Consider the following 23,588-nt stretch of genomic DNA (forward strand, 5'->3'; position numbering starts at 1 on the left):
TTGAATAAAGGCTTAAAGTGTCGATTTTTATTGATTTTAAAGGCGGAAAAAGTATGTTTTGTACTAGGATTGATTTCGCAAATCGGGACGATTATATTATTGAAAAACGATTGAATTCTAAAGTTTAAAGGAGGTTTTAAATTTTATAAAGTTGCTGGAAATTTAATGAACATGGAAATAATTTAAGTTTCATTATTTTGATGATAGGAGGTGATTTCTAGTTGAGTGCTCGTTATTGCAAAGTGGCCCCTACGCTTAGGTATTCAAGGTACGTACAAGTCTAGGGCGACCACACCTTTTGTCAATGACATTACATGATTGTTGATGATGTGAATTATATTATGTGGAATCATGTTTATTTTGGTGAACGAGCATGTGATTTGTGATGTTGGATTTATTGGATTAATTGTTGAACAAGCATGTTGAAATTATTATGAGTATGGATTTCATTGTCAATCATGTTGTTCAATATTTATGCATGTATGGTTTGTTTCACATGCAAGGGATGGATTATTTATCTGTATGCTATTGTACGGGATGTCTAGCATACTTTGAGCCAATCATTCGTGCCTCGTTGTACTACTTATTTTACCACATGTGAAGGGTTAGCTCACGTAAGTCACCGCACATGTAGAGTTCACTTGGGAATATTATGTATGAAATGAATTAGGATTTATCGTGCAAGGGCACAACCCTCATGTTAATGTGCATGATGTGGAGTCTCACTTTGGTGAGGAGGAACATGGTAGTAATTTCACAAGTGTCTTGCCTTGTTGATCACAAGTCCTAAAGCATTTAAAATAAGATTGTTTTGGTTGTTGTTTATTAATTGAATGAATGTACGTTGTTGAGTCTTGAGTTCACCTCTAATAAAATATTAATAAACGTAAAGTGCAACCAGAACAAGCTTCAAAACTCTTGGAACGTATATACCTTGAGTATGAACAATGTGGGGAGTCTTTCCGGAAAGCTCGTACTCCTACTAATGATACAAGACGTTGTTTCATTTATAATATGCGCAGGAATTCCGTTGGTATGGCCCGACACTCGGTATGGCCCGAATTTATTATTTATTATTTGGTGTATGGTTGGCTCCCATCACCTTTTTCCTTTATGGAATATTCTTTTGGCCCGTTCGAAGCTTATTCTAATTAAATTGTGAGTCAAGAGTCGAGTCTTGTATTCATAGTTGATTGTTTATTATTATATGGCTTTTGCATGTTGATTAATACTTAGTGAGTGATGCATGTTTTAGTTTCAGTTCACTCTATTCTTGTAAGTACTCAGCTTTTGCTGACTACGTGCTTTGTGTGTTTTGGTCATGACCTTTGCCTTAATGACCCTATGATGATCTATCATTTGCATTTGCATTGATGGGGAGTAGAATAATATAGCAGGTTGGTAGATCGGAATCATGTGGCTTGGGATGATCGAGAGAGTTGCATGTTTTCGTATTTTGAACTATTTAACTTTACTTTAATTATGTTTGAAATGTTTGAATTATTTATACTTTGGGTTTTGGGCCATTATGGTTCCAAATTGTAGGAGGCCTCGATATTTCATTAATTATGTTTTTTAAAAGTTAGTTGACATTAAATTCCGGTGCGTAATTCTGGTAATAGCCTTAACCGTTATCACGGTGGCGGTAATACTTTAGTAATTCCTTTATTTTAAGTTGAAAAATGATTTTATAAAAGCAAGGAATTATTAGGGTGTTACGAAACTAGAGGGTTCAACATTCAAACTAGTAACTGTGAAATGTATATAATTCACGAATTTAGGAAGAATGCAACCGAATTGATTGAATGTGAGAAATTCTAAAAGGGGAGGAAAACTCACAAGTACATGGCAGCTTCCTCAGCAAGTCTACCGCTTCACGAAGGAGAGAGAAGTTGAAATTGATATACTACAGAAATGAGAGGACAAAAAGTCAAAGATTGAGAAAGAGAAGTAGAGATTGAGGAACGAGAGGACAAAGATTGAGAGAGAGTAGTAGAGAACAGAGATTGAGAAAGAAGAAAGAAAAATGGAATAAAGTCGTCGGAGGTGGGGCCCACAAACGGAGAGATTTAACGTTTTCGGTTACAAGGTAGTGTTACTTAAACATATCAAACTTATAAGGTAGGAAAATATAAAAAAGTTTTTATAAGGTAATTCACAAAACGTCCAACATTAAGGTAGTGTTTCACAAAATTTTCTTATTATAATAGGGTTGGTCCCAAAACAACCTAGCTTCGTGTCCGCTGTCCATTTGTCCAACACATTTCATATGAGTTGATGTAATAAACAAACTCCTTTAACATATTTTTCTTTCTTTAATTCAAATGGATATTATAAAATGTAAGCACAAAATAAATCATATGGGTTTGTATATTCTATCAAACTCAAGCTGTCTTATAGTTGCTTGGCTTTCTTTCTAATATTATTCCCAAATCGAAGGATGAGCACTAAAAGATTTAGGTCTTGTTCTACTGATCGGAAAGAATTAGACAGAATCAATTTAAATAAGTTGAGTTTCTGATCAAGAAATCATACATTCATACCCCCACTAAATTTAAATAATTAGACTTACATTATTTTTAAAATAAAGGGCCACTTAAAGATCAATATTCACCAAAATTAGTTCACAATTTAGACAAATTATATATAAAAAGTTACTACGTGCGTGGTATTCTTATTTATGGCACTATTTATTAATCAACTTTGACAGTCTTTCTTTTACCATTATTAGTCAAGTGAGATTTTGTTAATTTCGTATCAATGCTATGATTTCAAATATCAAGTTCTTATAATGTTTACTTATACGCATTTAGATATATTAATACGCGCAAAAGAAATATTGCATGTATTGTGGAAATGGAAGAAGTATAAAATAATGAATTTCGACAAGTTCACATTTGGGTTTACGTGTAAATATTACGTTCAAAGTACTTGACAATTACGAATGAATTTGTTTGATATTTTGAGTACGATCACAAAATTCTTTTGGTACATAGAAATAAGAAAACCTTGAGATTGAATAAATCGATATATTCGTGTTTTTATACCAAACTAGCTACTTTTTAAATTTGAATTATCAAAATAATTATTTTAAAATTGTATTTTGAAACAAGTTACTATTTTGACGATTTGTTTTTTTTCTTTAAAGGGAACCGGTTTGGAATTATTTTTTGGATTCCCATTTTTATACTTTCTGGATTCTTTTTATTTTCCTAAAACCTAAGTCGACATTGCTGGTCGGTGGAGATTTGCTAAAATTTCTTCTATTGATTTAAATTATGAAAATTGATTCACATGTACTCCGTATTCTCATTGCTAGCATGACAAAAAGCTCTGACTCTTACGGATTAATTTGTTGCTTTATATTGGAAGAAAGTTGTATTGCCCACTTGCGAAAATTTGAAAATTGTATCCTAATTAGCTTAATCTTCATTTTTCCAAGTGGAATTAATCAAGTTCGTTTAATTATGAACTAGTATTTGGGCCCGGGCGATGTCCCGGGTTGATACACATATAAAATTTTTAAATAAATTCAATACTTTGTATTATTAAATTGTCATTTATTATATTTTGTTATGAAAAAATAATATATAATATGATTTGGAGTAGTGGTTAATTGTTTGGTTTACAAATTAGAGGTCACGGGTTCAAGACTTGTACCACACATATTTATCATTTTTAAATAATTGTGTATGACATGGAACGTTGGAATGAGATTAGTGCGAGTGTCACGTGGCACATAGGCTTGTTTATCAACGCCTTTTAATATATTAGTATAGATATAGATAGTACTCCGTACTTTGATGAGATTTACCTTATTTAATTGTAGTTAGTTTTTTTTTAGGTACTCCATCCGTTCCATAATGTTCCTCACTTTTTCATTATGTGCGGTCTCCAATGCACTACTTTGACCGTTAATAATTTTAATTTCGTATTAATAAAAATTATAAAAAATTGATATTTAGAAAATTTATATTGAAACGAATCCAATGATATCCCACAAATTAACATTTATACTCTTAATCATACTATTAATTGCGGTCAAATTTTTTAAACTTTGACCACATAAATAGTAAACATGAGGAACATTATGGAACAGAGGGAGTATTTAATTGTATTTAGTTGATTACATACATGTCCTTTTAATTGTATTTTAATCGTTGATATACACGCTGACTAACTCCTCTTTTATTTATTTTATGGAAGGAACAACTCTTCCTTTCACTGTAGCATATAAGTTTTGTTTGTTTCGTACTTGTTACGCAACAACGAAGATTATTATTATTAAACTAAAAAGGTAGGTTTTACATCGATATCGGGATTGACCCAAAAACTTGCGACCCGATAAAATCACAGTAAGAACAAACCCACCAAAAGCTCCCATAAACTGTACAACAAAAACAACCAAAAAACCTCAACTGGCAAACCACTCATCATATTAGACATCCAAGCTGAGGGAACACCACACATTCCTACTGAATTTACCCTGTGCCAGATCTCGCACTTCCTTCATCCATGGACTGCACGCTACTTCCCACTCCCCTGCTGCTACCACGCACTGGAATAGTTGTTGTTACCGTTGTTGGAATGGTACCAAAAAGAATCGAAGTAGAAACCACCTCGCATTCACCATCCTCAATAGGAGGGGCTTCCAAATCAATAGGCATGCTGCTGCTTGTGGCACGCAACAACCTTCCCTTTTCTGCATCCTCCAACTTCTGCAAATCCCCCTCATAGGCAATGGCTGCGAATGGAGGAGGGCTCAAAAACATCTTATGCCCTACCGCCATATCAATCGCATAAGAAGCTAACTCATGAGCCACCTTGTTCTTCACCTTTGGAATGTGCTTGACTACAATCGCATGAAATCTGGCCATAAACTGAGCTACATCCACCAACACTGGTCGTAATTCATCATGATATGCGTCATTCACAGCCTCAAGCATAGTAACTAAAACCTGCGCATCAGTTTCCAGCTCCAAGTTTTGAATGCCATAATCTGCTGCCATTATCAACCCTTCTCTAACCGCATATAATTCCGCAGCCAATGGTGTGATGGCATTGAATTTACTTGCAAAACCCATATACCATTTACCTGTGGCACCGCGAAAAACTCCACCACCTCCTGCTTCATTCCTTGCTTTCCAGCTACCATCCGTGTTGAGTTTCAAAAACTCATATGCTGGTGGTAACCAGATTAACTCGTCCTTACGCACCTGTTCCTTTCCTTTCCCCTGTAGTATCTTGTTAGTAGCCATTAAATCCACATAAAAAGCAGAGTAAACCGAAAATTACTTTAACATTTTATGATAAAAAACAACCCGATTCCGAGCCTTCCAAATATGCCATAGAGAAACACAGTAAGTAACCGACCACACAGGCCCTTGAGCTAAATTAAACCTATCCCAATCCCTCCAATCCAGACTGAAAAACGTTTGCAACTTAATTTTATGATTGGGGACTAAACGAGTAAAAATATAATTCCAGAGAATACTAGAATCCCCGCAATCCCTAAACAAGTGTAAATGAGTTTCATCTAAGAAGGTACAACGACAACAAGTGGAAGAGATAACATTCAACCTCCAATGCAACCTCTCAGCTACCGGTAAGATTTCATGACAAGCGTTCCATAAGAGCATTTTGTATTTAAAAGGAACCTTAATTCTCCAAATAGACTTCCAGTTAAACTCATCTAGAGTAGGAAGAGATCCAGCGTGGCTATGAAGTAGAAGGAAATAAGCAGATTTTACCGAAAAAACTCCATTCTTGGTAGGCACCCATCTTATAAAATCCTCCACACTCGACCTATTAGCCAAAGGGACTGATCTAATCATGTCACAAATATCTGAGGGCAAAAAATGAGCAACCCTAGAGAAATCCCAATGTCCATTCCTAATAATATCACTCACCCTATAATGCGCTATACGATCAGGAATATCCTTACCTATCCATTTATATAAAGGACCCACCCAATGATGATACCAAAGAGATGTATCCTGCCCGTTACCTATACCAATGATAAGACCACTCTACAATAAAGGGCGACCCTGAAGAATATCCCTCCACATCGGAGATTGGTGAGATCCCGAAATACAATCAAGAAAATTAGCCCGCTTAAGATACTTTTCTGTAAAAAGACGAACCCAAATTTTGTCTGGACACGTTATCATTTTCCATCCTAGCTTGGCCATAAACGCCAAATTCCACTCCCTTAGCCACTTAATTCCTAATCCACCCATATTGAGGGGTCTAGTAACATTATCCCAACTAGTACGGACCATGAATCTAGACCTATCCACCTTATTCCATAAAAATTTCCGACTTGCTTTCTCCAACTTGCTAATAATGACACTAGGCAAAAGAGAAGTTTTCATATTGTAAAGAGGGTAAGTATTAAGAACAGATTTGATTAAGGTGCATCGTCCTGCCATATTTAACAATTTAGCTTGCCACCCTTTAATCCTATCTAAAGTCTTATCCAGTAAGCCCACAAAATTAGCGATTTTCAATTTATGAGGTCGGATATCCACCCCTAAATACTTACCAAACGAAGAGGTAATTTTCAAACCATGAGTATTAGCAATAGAACTACGAACAACATGCGACATATGAGTAGGGAAAATTAAGCTAGACTTTTGCATATTAATACGAAGACCTGATATATTCCCAAAATTGTTAAGCACATCAAGCATACTGTTCATATTCTGGGCAGAGGCTGTACCAAATAGGAAAACATCATCTGCATAAAACACGTGGGAGATCTTAACTGTTTTCGAAAGAGAAATGGGTTTCCAATTGCCTAGGTTAACCTCACTTTGAATGAGCATAAAAAGTCTATCTAGGCATAGCACAAAAATATATGAGGACAAAGGATCACCCTGACGAATACCCCTAGACGGCAAAAATTCCCTAGTGATGGCCCCATTCCAAAGAACACTAATACGAGAAGTAGTAACACATGACATAATTAAATCAATTAAAGGAGTGGGGAAGTCAAAGCTAACTAAAGTATCCCGAATGAAGCTCCACTCTAGGCTGTCATAGGCCTTGATCAAATCAAGTTTAAGGGCCATCATTTTCCTGCCCTTTCTACTTTTATGAAATACATGGGCCATTTCTTTAACTAGAATAATATTATCCTCAATGCCCCGTCCCTGAATAAAACTAGACTGGAACGGACTAATAATTCTATTCAAAATGGGTCTTATCCTACTGGTTATAATCTTAGTAATGAGCTTATAGATTGTGTTACATAACCCAATGGGCCTGAACTCTCTCATGGTCTCCGGGGCATCAACTTTGGGAATAAGGGTAATGAAAGATCGATTAATATCTGAAGGAATGGCTGCATTAGTGAAACAAGAGGAACAGAAACGAAAAATGCTATCCCCCAACTCAGCCCAATACTTTTGAAAGAAAATGGGCTGGATGTCATCTGGGCCTGGGCTCTTTATGGGATCCATTAACTTCAGATTGTTCCAAACCTCCTCCTTCGACACAGGTTGTATCAAACTTAGTCTTTCTTTATCCAGTAAGGTATTGACATTGGAATACATGACTCCTAAACTACTCTTGATCAAAGTGGTTTGGAACAGAGTCTCAAAGTAGGATACCGCTAATTCCTTCAAACTCTCTAAATCTTTGATCCAAGCACCCTCATTATTTTTTAAAGTTAGGATCTTCCCCCTACTCTTTCGGACTTTAGCAAGAATATGAAAATACTTGGTATTATAATCCCCAAATTTCCTCCAATTTATGCCTGCCTTTTGCGCCCAAATCAATCTCTCCTTTTTAAAAATATCATTTAGTTGACTAAGAAGATCTTTTTCTAAACTTACCAAAAACGGACTATAACCCCTAGACAAGGCCAACTGAGTACCTTTAAGACGAGCTATTAATCGCTTTTTTTGCAATCTTAAGTTGCCAAAAACATTACTATTCCAGTTAGGGATAATAGCCAAAAAACAATCTCTACCCTTAAGAAAATCAAAATCACATGTTGACCAATTATTTAAAAAGAAATCTTTAAAGTTCGGATGTTCCATCCAAACCTCCTTACAACGAAAGGGAAAGGGACCAACTAACACATCATCATAAAGCGAAACAATAATAGGACAATGATCGGAATGAGTACGAGGTAAATGTTGTACCTTAGTATGCGGAAACGTATCAATCCATGGCGAGTTTGCAAGGGCCCTATCAAGCCTTTCCTTGATCAATCCCGCTCCATCTCGAGCATTGGTCCAAGTGTACGGGTTACCATGATACCCCAAATCAACCAATCCTGCCACATCCATGAAATTTTGCAAATCCGTACATTGCCCACTTCGAAAAGGGCGGCCCCCCATTTTTTCAGACTGCGACGTAACCTCATTCGAATCCCCTACCACCAACCAAGGAGTTTCCGGCAGAGGGAGGGTGTCAGCCATATTTCTCCATAAAGCGTGCCTCGGACCCGGAACACTTGGGCCATGAAGACCCGTTATTAGCACTTCTGGCTTGACATTTTGAAAATGAAATAACACATGGAACTGATTCACATCTTCAGAAAAGAGGATCAAATCGCATTCCGTTTGTTTCGTACTTGTTATTAAACTCTTATGGCGAACTCTTCCTTTCAATTTATAAAAAACTTGTTTCATAGAAGGACATTTACAAATTTATGGCGAACTCTAGGAAAAAAAAGTTGAAGCTCGATTGGCTCGTAATTGATAATATGTTATTATAAATACATTTACAAGTGGTTTCATTGATATTTTTGTTAGAGTAGTCTTTAAGAATGGTGAGTTTTTGTTGTTGGGAATTGTCCCACATTGATAGAATGGAGATGTAAAGAGTTGTTTATATTAGTAGACCACCTTTTATGTTTGAATAGAAGTGGGCCTACTAGTAGGGCTAATGTGTGCTCTGGGCTTGGGAGTGCTTGTGATAGGCTATTAATATTACTATATATTAATAGCCAAGATTAGCACTTAGTTAATATTTAATTACGTTTTTTGGTTAATCACGTAATTAGCGGTTAATTAACTTCCTCTTAATCTTATCTCTTTATTTTGAACAGTTACGTTATTTCAAGTCAGTTTCTCTGGCTATTTATATTACTAACTGTTCTCATTAATCTCTATCTTCTTCTCTTCCTCTCTATCTCAAAAACTGCTTCTACGTTCATATGGAAATTATTGCTTTGCTACAATTAATCTCAGTTTAGGGAAATCATGGAAGTATCTTAGCCGGTAACCCATAGCAAGAAATAGTGGGGGCTAATATTACTTTAAGGACAGTGATTATCACGGCCATAATTCTTCATCCCATAAATTATATCTAACAATTTTAACACTCCACATGCAACATTAAGCTCTCAGAAATTGTTATTGTAGTATTCCACATGAAACATTAGCAACGTGATTAGGTTGAAAATGGAAGTGGGGGCATCTTATATAAAAGCAAAGACAAAAAGAAGGGTGAAAATTAAATAGACATTACACTATTGATAAGAATAAGAAAAAAAATAAACAAACAAGGAAATTAGGGGTATGTAGGTAATTGCACTATTGGGTGAATAGTAATATAAGTTCAATGCTTTATAAGTGTTAGGATTATAAATACATTTACAAGTGGTTTCATTGATATTTTAACATTCCACATGCAACTTAAGCCTTCCGAAATTGTTATTGTAGTATTCCACATGAAACATTAGCGACGTGATTAGGTTGAAAATTGAAGGGGCGGGGTATCTCATAGAAAAGCAAACACAAAAAGAAGGGTGAAAATAGACATTACACTATTGATAAGAATAAGCAAAAGAAAAACAAAGAAGGAAATTAGGGGTATGTAGGTAATTGCACTACTGAGTGAATAGTAATAGAAGTTCAAAGCTTTATAAATATTGGGATTTGAATGTTTATAAATAAAATACTTATTTTTTAGGAGTGATTTCCGATAATAATGCTAGATGATTCTAAAATTTCTAAAATACGTTCAAATTTATGTCAAGTCCCATTTTATTGTCCATGTAAGCAAAAGTTAATAAAACATACCTTTTTTTACAACGAACCGCTAATTCAAAAATGATGATTTCGTATTGAAGTAAACAGACATCTGAGTTAGCGGTTTTGTGGAGTAACCGCCAACTCAAATAGCGATTTACTTTTAAACATTACACCACATACACTGCCACAGTTCCACATACTTAGGATTACCAAGCTAATTTCTAGCATCTACAATTCAAAAAATTACAATTGATAATCTTGATCGATTATGATCAATTAGCAATCTCATACATAACATAATCAAATAAAAAAAATATAGGGCAATTTACCTTGTTGCGGTCACCGTTGCTGGTGGTTTGGTGGCAAATTCGCAAAAGGGATTTGACAGCGGTGACAGTCAATGACTCTTCTGGCGATGACGGTCGATGACTCTTCCAGCGGTGACGGTCGATAACTCCTCCAACGGCGACGGTGACGGCCGGTGAGCGACATAAGGTGATCGAGAGATCAGAGAATTAGCGGGTAGAAGGGTAGAAAAAAAATTCGTTCACAAATAATTCAACACAAAAGTTGAAAATAAAAAGTGGTAATTTACAATTCCACAAGAATTGAACAAAAATAGTATCAAAATTAAAGAAAAAATTGGAGTTTTGCTGCTGCCAGAGTATTCAAGAGAGATGCGGGAAATGGAATTGTCGTGCCTTTTTTTCCTTTATTTATTTTATTTATTTTTCTGTTTAACTTTGGTGAGTCATTGCAGTTGTGTTCTTTTTCTATTGTGTAAAATAAACCGTAATCTCAGATGACGGTTCAATAAGAACTAAACCGCCAATTTAAATAACGGTTTATCCATTTAACCGCTATTTCAATTGGCGGTTTATGCTGACTAATTAATAAAAAAAAGTAGGCCAATTTTCTTGCTTATGTGCCCCATTATTTGAGAATTTTAACAAATCATTCAACATTATTGTCGGAAATCGCTCGTTTTTTAGTCAAAAATAAAAGATACATAAGAAAACAAATCCAAAAATATGGTTCACTATATAAAAAAATAACCAAACCAATTAAAACAGAGTTAAGCACAAAGATCGGGACTAAACTTTTAATTTTTTCACCGTTTGGGACCTATAATATTTTTTTGCCGTATAGGACCTGCTATTCACTTACCTACCAAAATTAACCCATATAAACAAAAGGTTAGTCCCTTTGTTAACATACATGTGACAACAACTTAGTAGTCTTACGTGGCAGTTTCTACTACATTTTCTTTTTCCTTTAACATTATTTTTATTTCCATCAGTCCTTTTCCTTTGACCACCATTGTTTAGCAACTTACCCAACCAAACCTAGAACATATTACATACCCAGGTGTAGACACCTACTTTTGTCCCCATTCCCGAAAGGGAAGGTTCGATGATGAGAACGTAAATCTCCGCTTGGCAACGCATCTCCTATAAAATAACGAATCTCAAATCACCCTTTCATTTCAGCCAAACCTGCTATTTATAGAAACCTGCTAAAAATGGTAACTGCCGTAAGAAGTAGTTGTTAAAAGTGGCAAGACATAACAGATAGAAATCTGACAGAATTAGGTGTTGCACTCCAACATAAAGTCCTAAAAGAGATAGAATTGGCAAAGGAATTCTATTCCTGTTATAATTCGAAAATAAGAGCTACGTATTAATTAAATTCCTAACGAACCCAGAGTTCGTAACGGGCCCAGACGCATTCCGTCATAAGTTGATACGCACTAAGAAACTCGGATAAGTCTCAAAAGCTCCGTGATTAAGAGTCCAAATCTGACAAAAGGCACAACTCAGACTCTATTTTCAACGCCTGGGTCTGGGCGCCGAAATCTTCGGCGCCCAGCCCTGGGTGCTGAAAATACATGGGACGTGTTGTCTCAGAATTCTCTTTGGGTTCGGATTCTAAAGATCTATCTTTCCACCAACTCTTTCCCTATAAATACAGCCTCATAATCGACGAAAAAAGAACACACAATTCGATAATCTGAGTATTGACTCCAACCTTAAGCCTAAGCCCCACGCTGCGAAATTGATCCCGCGTTCTGTCGCAATCGACCCAGAAGTCGAACAAAACGTATCCTGTCCCTTGTAGCTTGAAGAATTAAGCCTGAATACCGGAACATTGCTTGGAAACCCGAGATTCGTTAAATAAAAGGAGAAATAGCAAAGCTAAGTGGTTAGTTTTCTGAGAACCGCGACGCACCTCTCAAGGGTGCGTCGTAATGTGTCCCTTCGTATGATTTAATCGCTTTCATCGCCCTTTTATAAAATTGTTAAACTATTAATTTGATTGATCTATCACGCCTAATAAAAGATAATACCTTGGACAATTGAACTATCATGCTAGGTACCTTAAATCAATCTAAACAAGATAATCACGATCGATTTAGTATTATGTGTTGCATATTGCTAAAATCAATTCAGAATAGTTTAATAGTTTAAACGCATGTCCCTTCAATTATTTATGCTGAGCTAGTAAGGATAACCTGCCTCTTGAGTATTATCGATGAGCACTTCTCTCGGTAGTAACAGTCCCCCGAACTCTCAATCTCTGCCCTGCGGGTGTACGTTGAGCGATCCTGTAACACCCTAATAATTCCTTGCTTTTATAAAACCATTTTCCAACTTAAAATAAAGGAATTACTAAAGTATTACCGCCACCTTGATAATGGTTAAGGCTATTACCAGAATTACGCAGCGGAATTACACCTACTTTTGTCCCCATTCCCGAAAGGGAAGGTTCGATGATGAGAATGTAAATCTCCGCTTGGCAACGCATCTCCTATAAAATAACGAATCTCAAATCACCCTTTCATTTCAGCCAAACCTGCTATTTATAGAAACCTGCTAAAAATGGTAACTGCCGTAAGAAGTAGTTGTTAAAAGTGGAAAGACATAAAAGATAGAAATCTGACAGAATTAGGTGTTGCACTCCAACATAAAGTCCTAAAAGATATAGAATTGGCAAAGGAATTATACTCCTGTTATAATTCGAAAATAAGAGCTACGTATTAATTAAATTCCTAACGAACCCAGAGTTCGTAACGGACCCAGACGCATTCCGTCATAAGTTGATACGCACTAAGAAACTCGGATAAGTCTTAAAAGCTCCGTGATTAAGAGTCCAAATCTGACAAAAGGCACAGCTCAGACCCTATTTTCAACGCCTGGGTCTAGGCGCCGAAATCTTCGGCGCCCAGCCCTGGGCGTTGAAAATACCTGGGACGTGTTGTCTCAGAATTCTCTTTGGGTTCGGATTCTAAAGATCTATCTTTCCACCAACTCTTTCCCTATAAATACAGCCTCATAATCGACGAAAAAAGAATACACAATTCGATAATCTGAGTATTGACTCCAACCTTAAGCCTAAGCCTCACGCTGCGAAATTGATCCCGCGTTCTGTCGCAATCGACCCAGAAGTCGAACAGAACGTATCCTGTCCCTTGTAGCTTGAAGAATTAATCCTGAATACTGGAACATTGCTTGGAAACCCGAGATTCGTTAAATAAAAGGAGAAATAGCAAAGCCAAGTGGTTAGTTTTCTGAGAACCGTGACGCACCTCTCAAGGGTGCGTCGTAATGTGTCCCTTCGTATGATTTAATCACTTTCATCACCCTTTTATAAAATTTTTAAACTATTAATTTGATTGATCTATCACGCCTAATAGAGATAATACCTTGGACAATTGAACTATCATGCTAGGTAACTTAAATCAATCTAAACAAGATAATCACGATCGATTTAGTATTATGTGTTGCATATTGCTAAAATCAATTCAGAATAGTTTAATAGTTTAAACGCATGTCCCTTCAATTATTTATGCTGAGCTAGTAAGGATAACCTGCCTCTGGAGTTATCGATGAGCACTCCTCTCGGTAGTTACAGTCCCCCGAACTCTCAATCTCTGCCCTGCGGGTGTACGTTGAGCGATCCTGTAACACCCTAATAATTCCTTGCTTTTATAAAACCATTTTCCAACTTAAAATAAAGGAATTACTAAAGTATTACCGCCACCGTGATAATGGTTAAGGCTATTACAAGAATTACGCAGCGGAATTTAATGTTAACTAACTTTCAAACCATTATAAATAATATTTATTGAGGCCTCCTACAAGTTGGAACCATAACGGCCCAAAACCAAAGTATTAAAAATCCATAAACTCCAAAACATAATTAAAGTATAATTTGAAATAGTTTCAAAGCACAAAAGAATGCAACTCTCTCAACCATCCCAAGCTACATGATTTCGATCGTACTTTGATCTACCAACCTGCTAAATTAATCTATTCCCCAACAATGCAAGTGCAAATGGTGGATCATCATAGGGTCATTAAGGCGAAGGCCATGACCAAAAGACACAAAGCACGTAGTCAGCAAATGCTGAGTACTTACAAGGCTAGAGTGAAATAAAACTATAGACATGCATCACTCGCTAAAGTACTAATCAACATGCAAAAGCCATTTATTAAACAACAAACGAATCATGAATACAAGACTCGACTCTTGACTCCACTCTTGACTCACAATTTAATTAGAATAAGCTTCGAACGGGCCAAAAAAATATTCTATAAAGGAAGGGTGTTGGGAGCCCACCAAACACCAAATAATAAATAATAATATCGGACCATACCGAGTGTCGACCCATACCGACGGAATTCCAGCGCATAATTTAAATGAAACAACGTCTTGTATCATTAGTAGGAGATCAAGCTTTCCGGCAAGTCTCCCCCCATTGTTCATACTCAAGGTATATACGTTCCAAGAGTTTTGAAGCTTGTTCTGGTTGCACTTTACGTTTATTAATATTTTATTAAGGCGAACTCGAGACTCAAACAAACATACATTTAATAAACAACAACCAAAACAGTCTCATTTTAATCCTTTAGGACTTGTGATCAATAAATCCAGACGTAGTGAAATTACTACCAAGTTTCTTCTCACAAAAAGGTGAGATTCCACATCATGCCTATTAACATGAGGGTTGTGCCCTTGCACGACAAATCCTAATTCATTTCATACAAAATATTCCCAACCGAACCCTACACAAACACGCACACACGCACGGCAGCCCACGAGGGGCGCCTATGCGCGCGCGGCCTGTGAGCTCGCAGCCCATGCCACGAGGCCCACACGCTGTTGTGGCCTTGGCACGCGCTAGGCCTGCCTTGCGGTGGGCCTGGGCGCTGCCTTGGCTTGGGGCGTTTGTGGCGCGTTGGCTTGCTGGGCGATGGCTCGGCTTCGTGCTGGGCCTTCGTCCGGCAGGCCTCGTCCGATGCTTATTCGTACGATGCGCTTCCGATTAAATTCCCGGTTCCGGAATTCATTTTCGATACGAACAATTTTTAATATTTCCGATTTCGGAATTAATTTCCGTTTCGAACAAATATTTAATATTTCCGTTTCCAGAATTATTTTCCGATTCCGATAATATTTCCGATTCTGACAATATTTCCGTTTCCGGCAATATTTCCGATTCCGGCAATATTTCCATTTCCATTAATATTTTCCGATACGTACCATGTTTCCGTTTCCGGCAACATCTACGACTTGGATAATATTTATATTTCCGATACGATCCATATTTCCGTTTCCAGCAATATCATCGTTTCCGGAATATTCATTTCTTGCTTGTGACGATCTCAGCTCCCACTGAAACCAAGATCCGTAGATTCCGAATATCCATAGATGGAGTATTTAATGCCATTAAATACTTGATCCGTTTACGTACTATTTGTGTGACCCTACGGGTTCAGTCAAGAGTAAGCTGTGGATTAATATCATTAATTTCAATTGAACTGAAGCGGCCTCTAGCTAGGCATTCAGCTCACTTGATCTCACTGAATTATTAACTTGTCAATTAATACTGAACCGCATTTATTAGACTTAACATTGAATGCATACTTGGACTAAGGGCACTATTTCCTTCAGTCTCCCACTTGTCCTTAGGGACAAGTGTGCATTACCTAATTCCTTTGTCACTCGATGCTTGCTCTTGAACATAAGGTAAGAGTTGTCATCCTTATTATGTCCAGAGGTGTTTCTCGGTTTCAAAGTTCAACTGATCAAATAAACAGATAATCATAACCTATGATTCATCCGAGCACGGCCATGCATTTTACAGTTTCTAGCTCTCCGAGTGGCCTTGTACAACTTTTAAGCATCTCATCCCGATTTATGGGAGGACAATCCCAATCTTGCGATCTTGAGATTAGACTTCGTTTGATAGGTGATTACCTGAGCGTTGCCTTTATAGCCTCCTTTTACGGTGCGACGGTTGGTCAACGTCAAAGCAACCAGTTCTCAAACAAGTAATCTCAAATCACTCAGGTATTGAGGATTTAGTGTCTAATAATTTTAATGAAATTTACTTATGACAGATATTCATCTCTTACAGTAAAGTTTCATAGGTATGTCCGATACTAGTCTTCCCAAAGTAAGTATCTATGCAAATGATTATGACATTGCCATGTCCACATAGTTCAAGAAACAGAACTACTAGTCATCTTGCATTCTAGTCGTCTAACGTTCTCTATGCGTGCAATTTTATAGAGAACTCCGACCAGGGACCATTTTCAACCTTTGACATTCAAGTTCACTTGATAGACATTTCTTAGTCACAGGACTGGTCCTGACAGTCTATCTTGAATATATCGTCAAATTGAAGGGACTCATCATTTAATAAACCATAAATTAAATGGAAAAAATGAATTCTATTCATTTATTGTGAATGATTAACCAATAATGTTTTACAAAGAATTAACTCTAAAACTTTAAAACATTAAACAAGGACATCAAAGCCATTCTCCAATATGCTTGATTCCCATAGCTGCAGTGTGCGAGTTGTGCTTCGCCTGCGGCAGAGGTTTAGTCAATGGATCTGATATGTTGTCATCAGTTCCAATCTTGCTTATCTCGACTTCTTTTCTTTCAACGAACTCTCGTAGAAGATGAAATCTACGAAGTACATGCTTGACTCTCTGGTGGTGTCTAGGATCCTTTGCCTGTGCAATAGCTCCGTTATTATCACAATACAGGGCTATTGGTCCTTTAATGGAGGGGACTACACCAACTTCACCTATGAACTTCCTTAGCCATATAGCTGCCTTTGCTGCTTCATGTGCAGCAATGTACTCCGCTTCAGTTGTAGAATCCGCAATGGTGCTTTGCTTAGCACTTTTCCAGCTTACTGCACCTCCGTTGAGGCAGAAGACAAACCCAGACTGTGATCTGAAATCATCTTTGTCGGTTTGGAAACTTGCGTCTGTATAGCCTTTAACAATTAATTCATCATCTCCACCATAGACCAGGAAGTCATCTTTGTGCCTTTTCAGGTACTTCAGAATATTCTTGGCAGCAGTCCAATGTGCCTCTCCTGGGTCTGACTGGTATCTACTCGTAGCACTGAGTGCGTACGCAACATCCGGGCGTGTACATATCATAGCATACATTATTGAACCAATCAATGATGCATATGGAATGCCATTCATTCGTCTACGCTCATCAAGTGTTTTTGGGCACTGAGTCTTGCTTAGAGTTATTCCAATCATCTTTTTAGATCTATCTCTGTAAATCTTGATGCCCAATATGTACTGTGCTTCTCCTAGATCCTTCATCGAAAAACATTTCCCAAGCCAAATCTTGACAGAGTTCAACATAGGAATGTCATTTCCGAGAAGTAATATGTCGTCGACATATAATACTAGGAAAGCAATTTTGATCCCACTGACCTTCTTGTATACACAAGATTCGTCTGCGTTCGTGATGAAACCAAAGTCACTGACTGCTTCATCAAAACGTATATTCCAGCTCCTTGATGCCTGCTTCAATCCATAGATTGATTTCTTTAGCTTGCATACCTTTTTAGCATTCTTTGGATCCTCAAAACCTTCAGGCTGTGTCATAAACACAGTTTCTGTTAAAATGCCGTTTAAGAAAGCGGTTTTGACATCCATCTGCCATATTTCGTAATCGTAATATGCAGCGATTGCTAACATTATCCGAATAGACTTTAGCATTGCAACTGGTGAAAAGGTTTCATCGTAATCCACACCGTGGACTTGCCTATAACCTTTTGCAACCAATCTAGCTTTGAAAACTTCAAGTTTCCCATCCTTGTCCTTTTTCAGTTTGAAAACCCATTTGCTTCCAATGGCTTGGTAGCCATCTGGCAAATCGACCAAATCCCATACTTGGTTTTCTGACATGGAGTCTAATTCAGATTGCATGGCTTCTTGCCATTGCTTGGAGCTAGGGCTCGTCATAGCTTGTTTGTAATTCGCAGGTTCATCACTTTCAAGTAATAGAACGTCATAGTTCTCGTTTGTCAAAATACCTAAGTACCTTTCCGGTTGAGATCTATATCTCTGCGATCTACGCGGGGTTACATCTCTAGGTTGACCATGATTCTCACCAGATACTTCTAAAGATCTCTGAGTTTCATCCTGAATGTTATTTTGAGCATTCTCTAGAGTTTGTTGTTCGACTCGAATTTCTTCGAGGTCTACTTTTCTCCCACTTGTCATTTTGGAAATGTGATTCTTCTCCAAAAAGACACCATCTCTAGCAACAAACACCTTGTTCTCAGATGTATTGTAGAAGTAATACCCCTTTGTTTCCTTTGGATAGCCCACAAGGATACATTTGTCAGATTTCGGATGAAGTTTGTCTGAAATTAATCGTTTGACGTATACTTCACATCCCCAAATCTTAAGAAAAGACACTTTTGGAGGCTTTCCAAACCATAACTCATATGGAGTCTTTTCGACAGCTTTAGACGGAGCTCTATTTATAGTGATTGCAGCTGTATTTAGTGCATGTCCCCAAAATTCTAATGGAAATTCGGCCTGACCCATCATTGACCTAACCATGTCTAGCAAGGTTCTGTTCCTCCGTTCCGACACACCGTTCCATTGTGGTGTTCTAGGAGGAGTCAATTCTGATAGAATTCCACATTCTTTCAGATGGTCATCAAATTCATAGCTCAGATATTCACCGCCTCTATCAGACCGTAGTGCTTTAATCTTCTTGCCTAATTGATTCTCTACTTCACTCTGAAATTCCTTGAATTTGTCAAAGGATTCAGACTTATGCTTCATTAGGTAGACATAACCATATCTACTGAAGTCATCAGTGAAAGTGATAAAGTAGCTTAAACCACCTCTAGCATTTGTACTCATTGGTCCACATACATCTGTATGGATTAAACCCAATAGTTCAGTTGCTCTTTCTCCAACTTTAGAGAAAGGTTACTTTGTCATTTTGCCAAGTAAACATGATTCGCACATACCATAATCCTCTAAGTCAAATGGTTCTAGAATTCCTTCCTTTTGAAGTCTTTCCATGCGTTTCAAGTTAATATGGCCTAATCGACAATGCCACAGATAGGTGAGATCTGAATCATCCTGTTTGGCCTTTTTGGTATTTATGTTATAAACTTGTTTGTCGTGATCTAATAAATAAAGTCCATTGACTAATCTAGCAGATCCATAAAACATCTCTTTAAAATAAAACGAACAACTATTGTCTTTTATTAAAAAGGAAAATCCCTTAGCATCTAAGCAAGAGACTGAAATGATGTTTTTAGTAAGACTTGGAACATGGAAACACTCTTCCAGTTCCAAAACTAGCCCAGAGGGCAACGACAAATAATAAGTTCCTATAGCTAATGCAGCAATCCGTGCTCCATTTCCCACTCGTAGGTCGACTTCACCCTTGCTTAACTTTCTACTTCTTATTAGTCCTTGTGAATTGGAACATAAGTGTGAGCCACAACCTGTATCTAATACCCAAGAAGTTGAATTAGCAAGTATACAGTCTATAACGAAAATACCTGAAGATGGAACGACTGTTCCGTTCTTCTGATCTTCCTTTAGCTTCAAGCAATCTCTCTTCCAATACCCCTTCTTCTTGCAGTAGAAGCATTCAGATTCAGAAGTGGGTTGACTGACCTTCCTCTTTTCAGACTTGGCGCCAGTTTGCTTAGTTGGGCTGGCCTTGTTGCCACCTTTCTTAGCATTCCTCTTCTTTCCAGATTTCTTGAACTTGCCCCCACGCACCATAAGCACATCCTGCTTATCACTTTTGAGCGTCTTTTCAGCGGTCTTCAGCTTACCGTGAAGCTCAGTGAGCGTTTTGTCCAGACTATTCATACTGTAGTTCAGTTTGAACTGATCATACCCGTTATGAAGAGAATGGAGGATGGTGTCTACAGCCATTTCCTGAGAGAATTGCTGATCCAGCCGACTCATATTATAAATGAGTCCAATCATTTTGAAAACATGTGGACTTACGGGCTCGCCTTTCTTAAGCTTGGTCTCAAGAATTTGCCTATGAGTCTCGAATCTTTCGACTCGAGCCAGGTCTTGGAACATGTTCTTCAACTCACTGATGATTGTGAAAGCATCTGAGTTGATGAACGTTTTCTGCAGATCTGCACTCATGGTGGCGAGCATTAGAAATTTCACATCCTTGTTGGCATCAATCCAACGATTGAGGGTTGCCTGAGTGACCCCGTCGCCTGCGGCTTCGGGCATCGCCTCTTCTAGGACATACTCCTTTTCTTCCTGCATAAGAACTATTTGCAAGTTCCTTTGCCAGCCAAGGAAGTTTTTCCCGCTCAACTTCTCCTTTTCGAGAATTGATCGAATGTTGAATGAATTGTTGTTTGCCATAATTAAAACTACAATTGAAAAGAATAGACAAATAAATGACCATTCACACTTTCTCTTAATAAACTTAAATTCTAGCATACATGCATAATTCAATGTTCATTAAGCATTTTATTCAAGTTATGTGTTCCGACAGGTGTGAATAAAATGATTCCAAGATCCTAAAATCCATTGAAGAATTAAGCACATTATGTATTTAGACTCAATTCTAAAATCTTTTAAGTAAGCAAAAGCCTTTTGCTAATAGTCTAGAAACTACTCTTGGTTGATAGGTATGTCTAAGAACTTATTAGGTAAACCCATCGATTTTGCCACGACATAAAAGGACTCCTTACTTATATCGTTGAGTTTCACCAAAACTAACATGTACTCACAATTATTTGTGTACCTTACCCCTTTAGTATCGACAAGTAACACCTCACTATGGCGGAAAACTATTACTAAGATCGATGTAAAGGATATCCAAGTAAGTGTTATTTTGGCATGGCACTTTTTAACTCAATTTTTTTTTAAGTTTGGAACTTAAGGCTCTTACTATGTTGGTTAGATTTTAAGTGAACTAAAATCCTTAATCATGCAACATAATCAAGCCACAATCTCATGCATAATTAAGACACATTTAAAGCAATAAATAACTTAAAGAATGCATAAGATAAATGTGATCTAGTATGGCCCGACTTCATCTTGAAGCTTCAACTTCAAAGTCCGTTTTGAAAATGGAAACTTCGTCTTGAATTTCACTGTGGGAGGCGCCATTTTCTCCAAATAGGATAAGCTATAATTAAAAATAATTACAACTATTTGATGGTACGCAGACCATATTTGAATTGAAAAACAAATTTGGTACTTTAGACCAATTAAATTCAAATTCATGGTACGCAGACCATATTTTCTATCCTATTTGGGCCATACTAGTCACTTCATAACCTGCAAAACAGTACATATACAATATATACCATTCATCCATTCATTATCATGAATGGCCCACATAATTGGTTAGTTAAAACACATTGTATGCATCATATAAACATTTGCAGCAATTAATCAAGGGCACCAATAATCTACCAATTATTCAGTCCTTATTAATTCTAATCAAGTTGTTTAACCTTAAAGGATTTGTAGACCTAATCAAGAGTTTATGACTAAAAAGGGCTCCCACTTAAACCAATAAATTCATATGCTTTACTAATTTTAAACATAAAAATGTATTTCTAGTCTAACCGGAAACATACAAATTTAATTAAAATTTAAAGCTCATATAAATTTATAATTAAATCCATTTATTTAATTTATTTTTCAGTCGAATTTTAAATTAATTCAAGGTTTTTAATTTTAGTAAAATAATTAGAATAAATAAAATTTATAATAATTATAATATTCAAAATTAAAATCCAAGAAAACAATTTAAATTATTAATTTTAAAATTAATTAAAATTACATGAACTGAAAATTTCAAATTAAAATTTAAAACTCGACAATCATAACATGACGAGCACTTGGGCTTGCGCCCAAGCCCCATCGATTCCACGACCATCGCTGGCTCATGGAACGTCATCGCAGCAGCCACGCGCAAACGCCGCAAGCCAAGCTACGCTTGCGCGCAGCGTGCCCGCCCATAGCATCGCAGCAGCTACGATGTGCTCGCTCGCTCGCTCGCGCAAGCATGCGCTCGAGGCCACACGTGTTGGCGCGCTGAGCTGCGATCGCTTGGCGACCAGCTCTCGCCCTCGCGCGCGCGCGCCTCTGCTTGTGCCGTGCCATCGCTGCTCGCCCATCGCCCAAATACGCGCAGCGCTCAACACAAGGCAGGGCTGCTGCCTTGTGCTCGCGCGCCATCGCCTTGCTCGCTGCATTCGCACCGCATGGGCGACGAGCTCCCTTGCTCGTTGTCGCATGCCCGCACTATACAACACCCCTTAAGGGTAACACGTAGTGTCCATTCCTTTGTGCGTGCAAGTTTTATGAGCGATTGCATAACAATTTAAAATTTTTAAATCAAAATTAATGACAAATTAATAAAATATATTAATTTCATAATTTTAGGGCGAAAAATCGAAAATTTATTAATCAATTAATTTCCGATTAATGATGGATTCAAATCTAGGTCATAAAAATTTAAAATTTAACACAAATTAACAATTTTTATGGTGGTTTTTAATCATAGGTATCTAATTAAATTATTAATTAATTATTAAAATCAAATCAATTCTAAATTATTCGAATTTCAACAAATTAATCATAATTACAAATTAGATTGCATAATTAACAAGGCTAGGCATTCAAACTTGTTAAACATATACAGTAGGTCAATCAAAAATTCAAGATTTATTAACAAGAATCGCAAATATTTAATTTAACATCTTAAATTTACAAACTTTTGCGTTCGAAAAACTAAAACCTCCGAAAAGTCATAGTTAGGCTTCGAATTTGGGAATTCTGGGTTCGGCCGAAAAAGACTTTTTTTGTCAAAATTTTAGAATGCCTTTTACATGCGGAATTGACAAAAAAATCACTCGATTTGGATGAGTAATGAAGAAACTTCCGAAAAACTGCGTACATATAATTAAATAAACGCAATTTGCAATTAATTAACAATTACGAAAATTAATCACCCCTTTTAATTCCTTGAAAATTTGTAATATTTAACCATGTTTATGCAATTTAGATTATGAAAATAATAAGAGGCTCGTGATACCGCTGATAGGTTATGATACATATGACAAAACATAAATCATGCGGAAAAACCATAAAGCCAGGAAAGCATATTATTTACACATAATCATTTAGCATAGTTTAGGTGCATACACTTTGTTGCGTGCCCTCCCTAGCTGCGCCCGAACCGAACAAGAACAAGTCTTTAGGACTCCAAATGTCGTCCCTCCGTAGATAATCCACAGTACGTCCG

At 37.1% G+C, this 23,588-nt stretch overlaps 1 protein-coding gene across 3 annotated transcripts; it reads right to left on the bottom strand.

The window, feature by feature from the left end:
* Positions 1 to 4,168: 4,168 nt before the first annotated feature.
* LOC110785273 (uncharacterized) lies at positions 4,169 to 10,854 on the bottom strand. Of its 3 annotated transcripts, none has more exons than XM_056827242.1 (3): positions 10,319 to 10,854; positions 8,151 to 8,463; positions 4,169 to 5,234 (listed from the first exon to the last, which is right to left on the bottom strand). In XM_056827242.1, the coding sequence occupies exons 2-3, from the start codon at positions 8,427 to 8,429 to the stop codon at positions 4,482 to 4,484; spliced, it is 1,032 nt and encodes a 343-aa protein (XP_056683220.1). In that variant the 5' UTR covers positions 8,430 to 8,463; positions 10,319 to 10,854; the 3' UTR covers positions 4,169 to 4,481. The 3 variants fall into 3 exon arrangements, with proteins under 3 accessions (XP_056683220.1, XP_056683219.1, XP_021845413.2); XM_056827241.1 differs by having other exon boundaries at positions 4,170 to 5,234; positions 8,151 to 10,217; positions 10,319 to 10,853; XM_021989721.2 differs by having other exon boundaries at positions 4,170 to 5,234; positions 8,151 to 10,853.
* Positions 10,855 to 23,588: the final 12,734 nt, after the last annotated feature.

The sequence above is a fragment of the Spinacia oleracea genome, chromosome 4 (genome assembly GCF_020520425.1).
Source record: "Spinacia oleracea cultivar Varoflay chromosome 4, BTI_SOV_V1, whole genome shotgun sequence".
In the NCBI taxonomy this organism is placed as follows: Eukaryota; Viridiplantae; Streptophyta; class Magnoliopsida; order Caryophyllales; family Amaranthaceae; genus Spinacia; species Spinacia oleracea.

What these genes read in the sequence shown, in the direction of transcription:
- LOC110785273 (XM_056827241.1), bottom strand. Translation starts at nt 8,642, where the DNA reads ATGAAACAAGTTTTTTATAAATTGAAAGGAAGAGTTCGCCATAAGAGT. An exon ending in ATACGTTTCCGCATACTAAG is followed by an intron (nt 5,235 to 8,150) that starts GTACAACATTTA and finishes AAGATACTACAG; the next exon opens with GGGAAAGGAAAGGAACAGGT.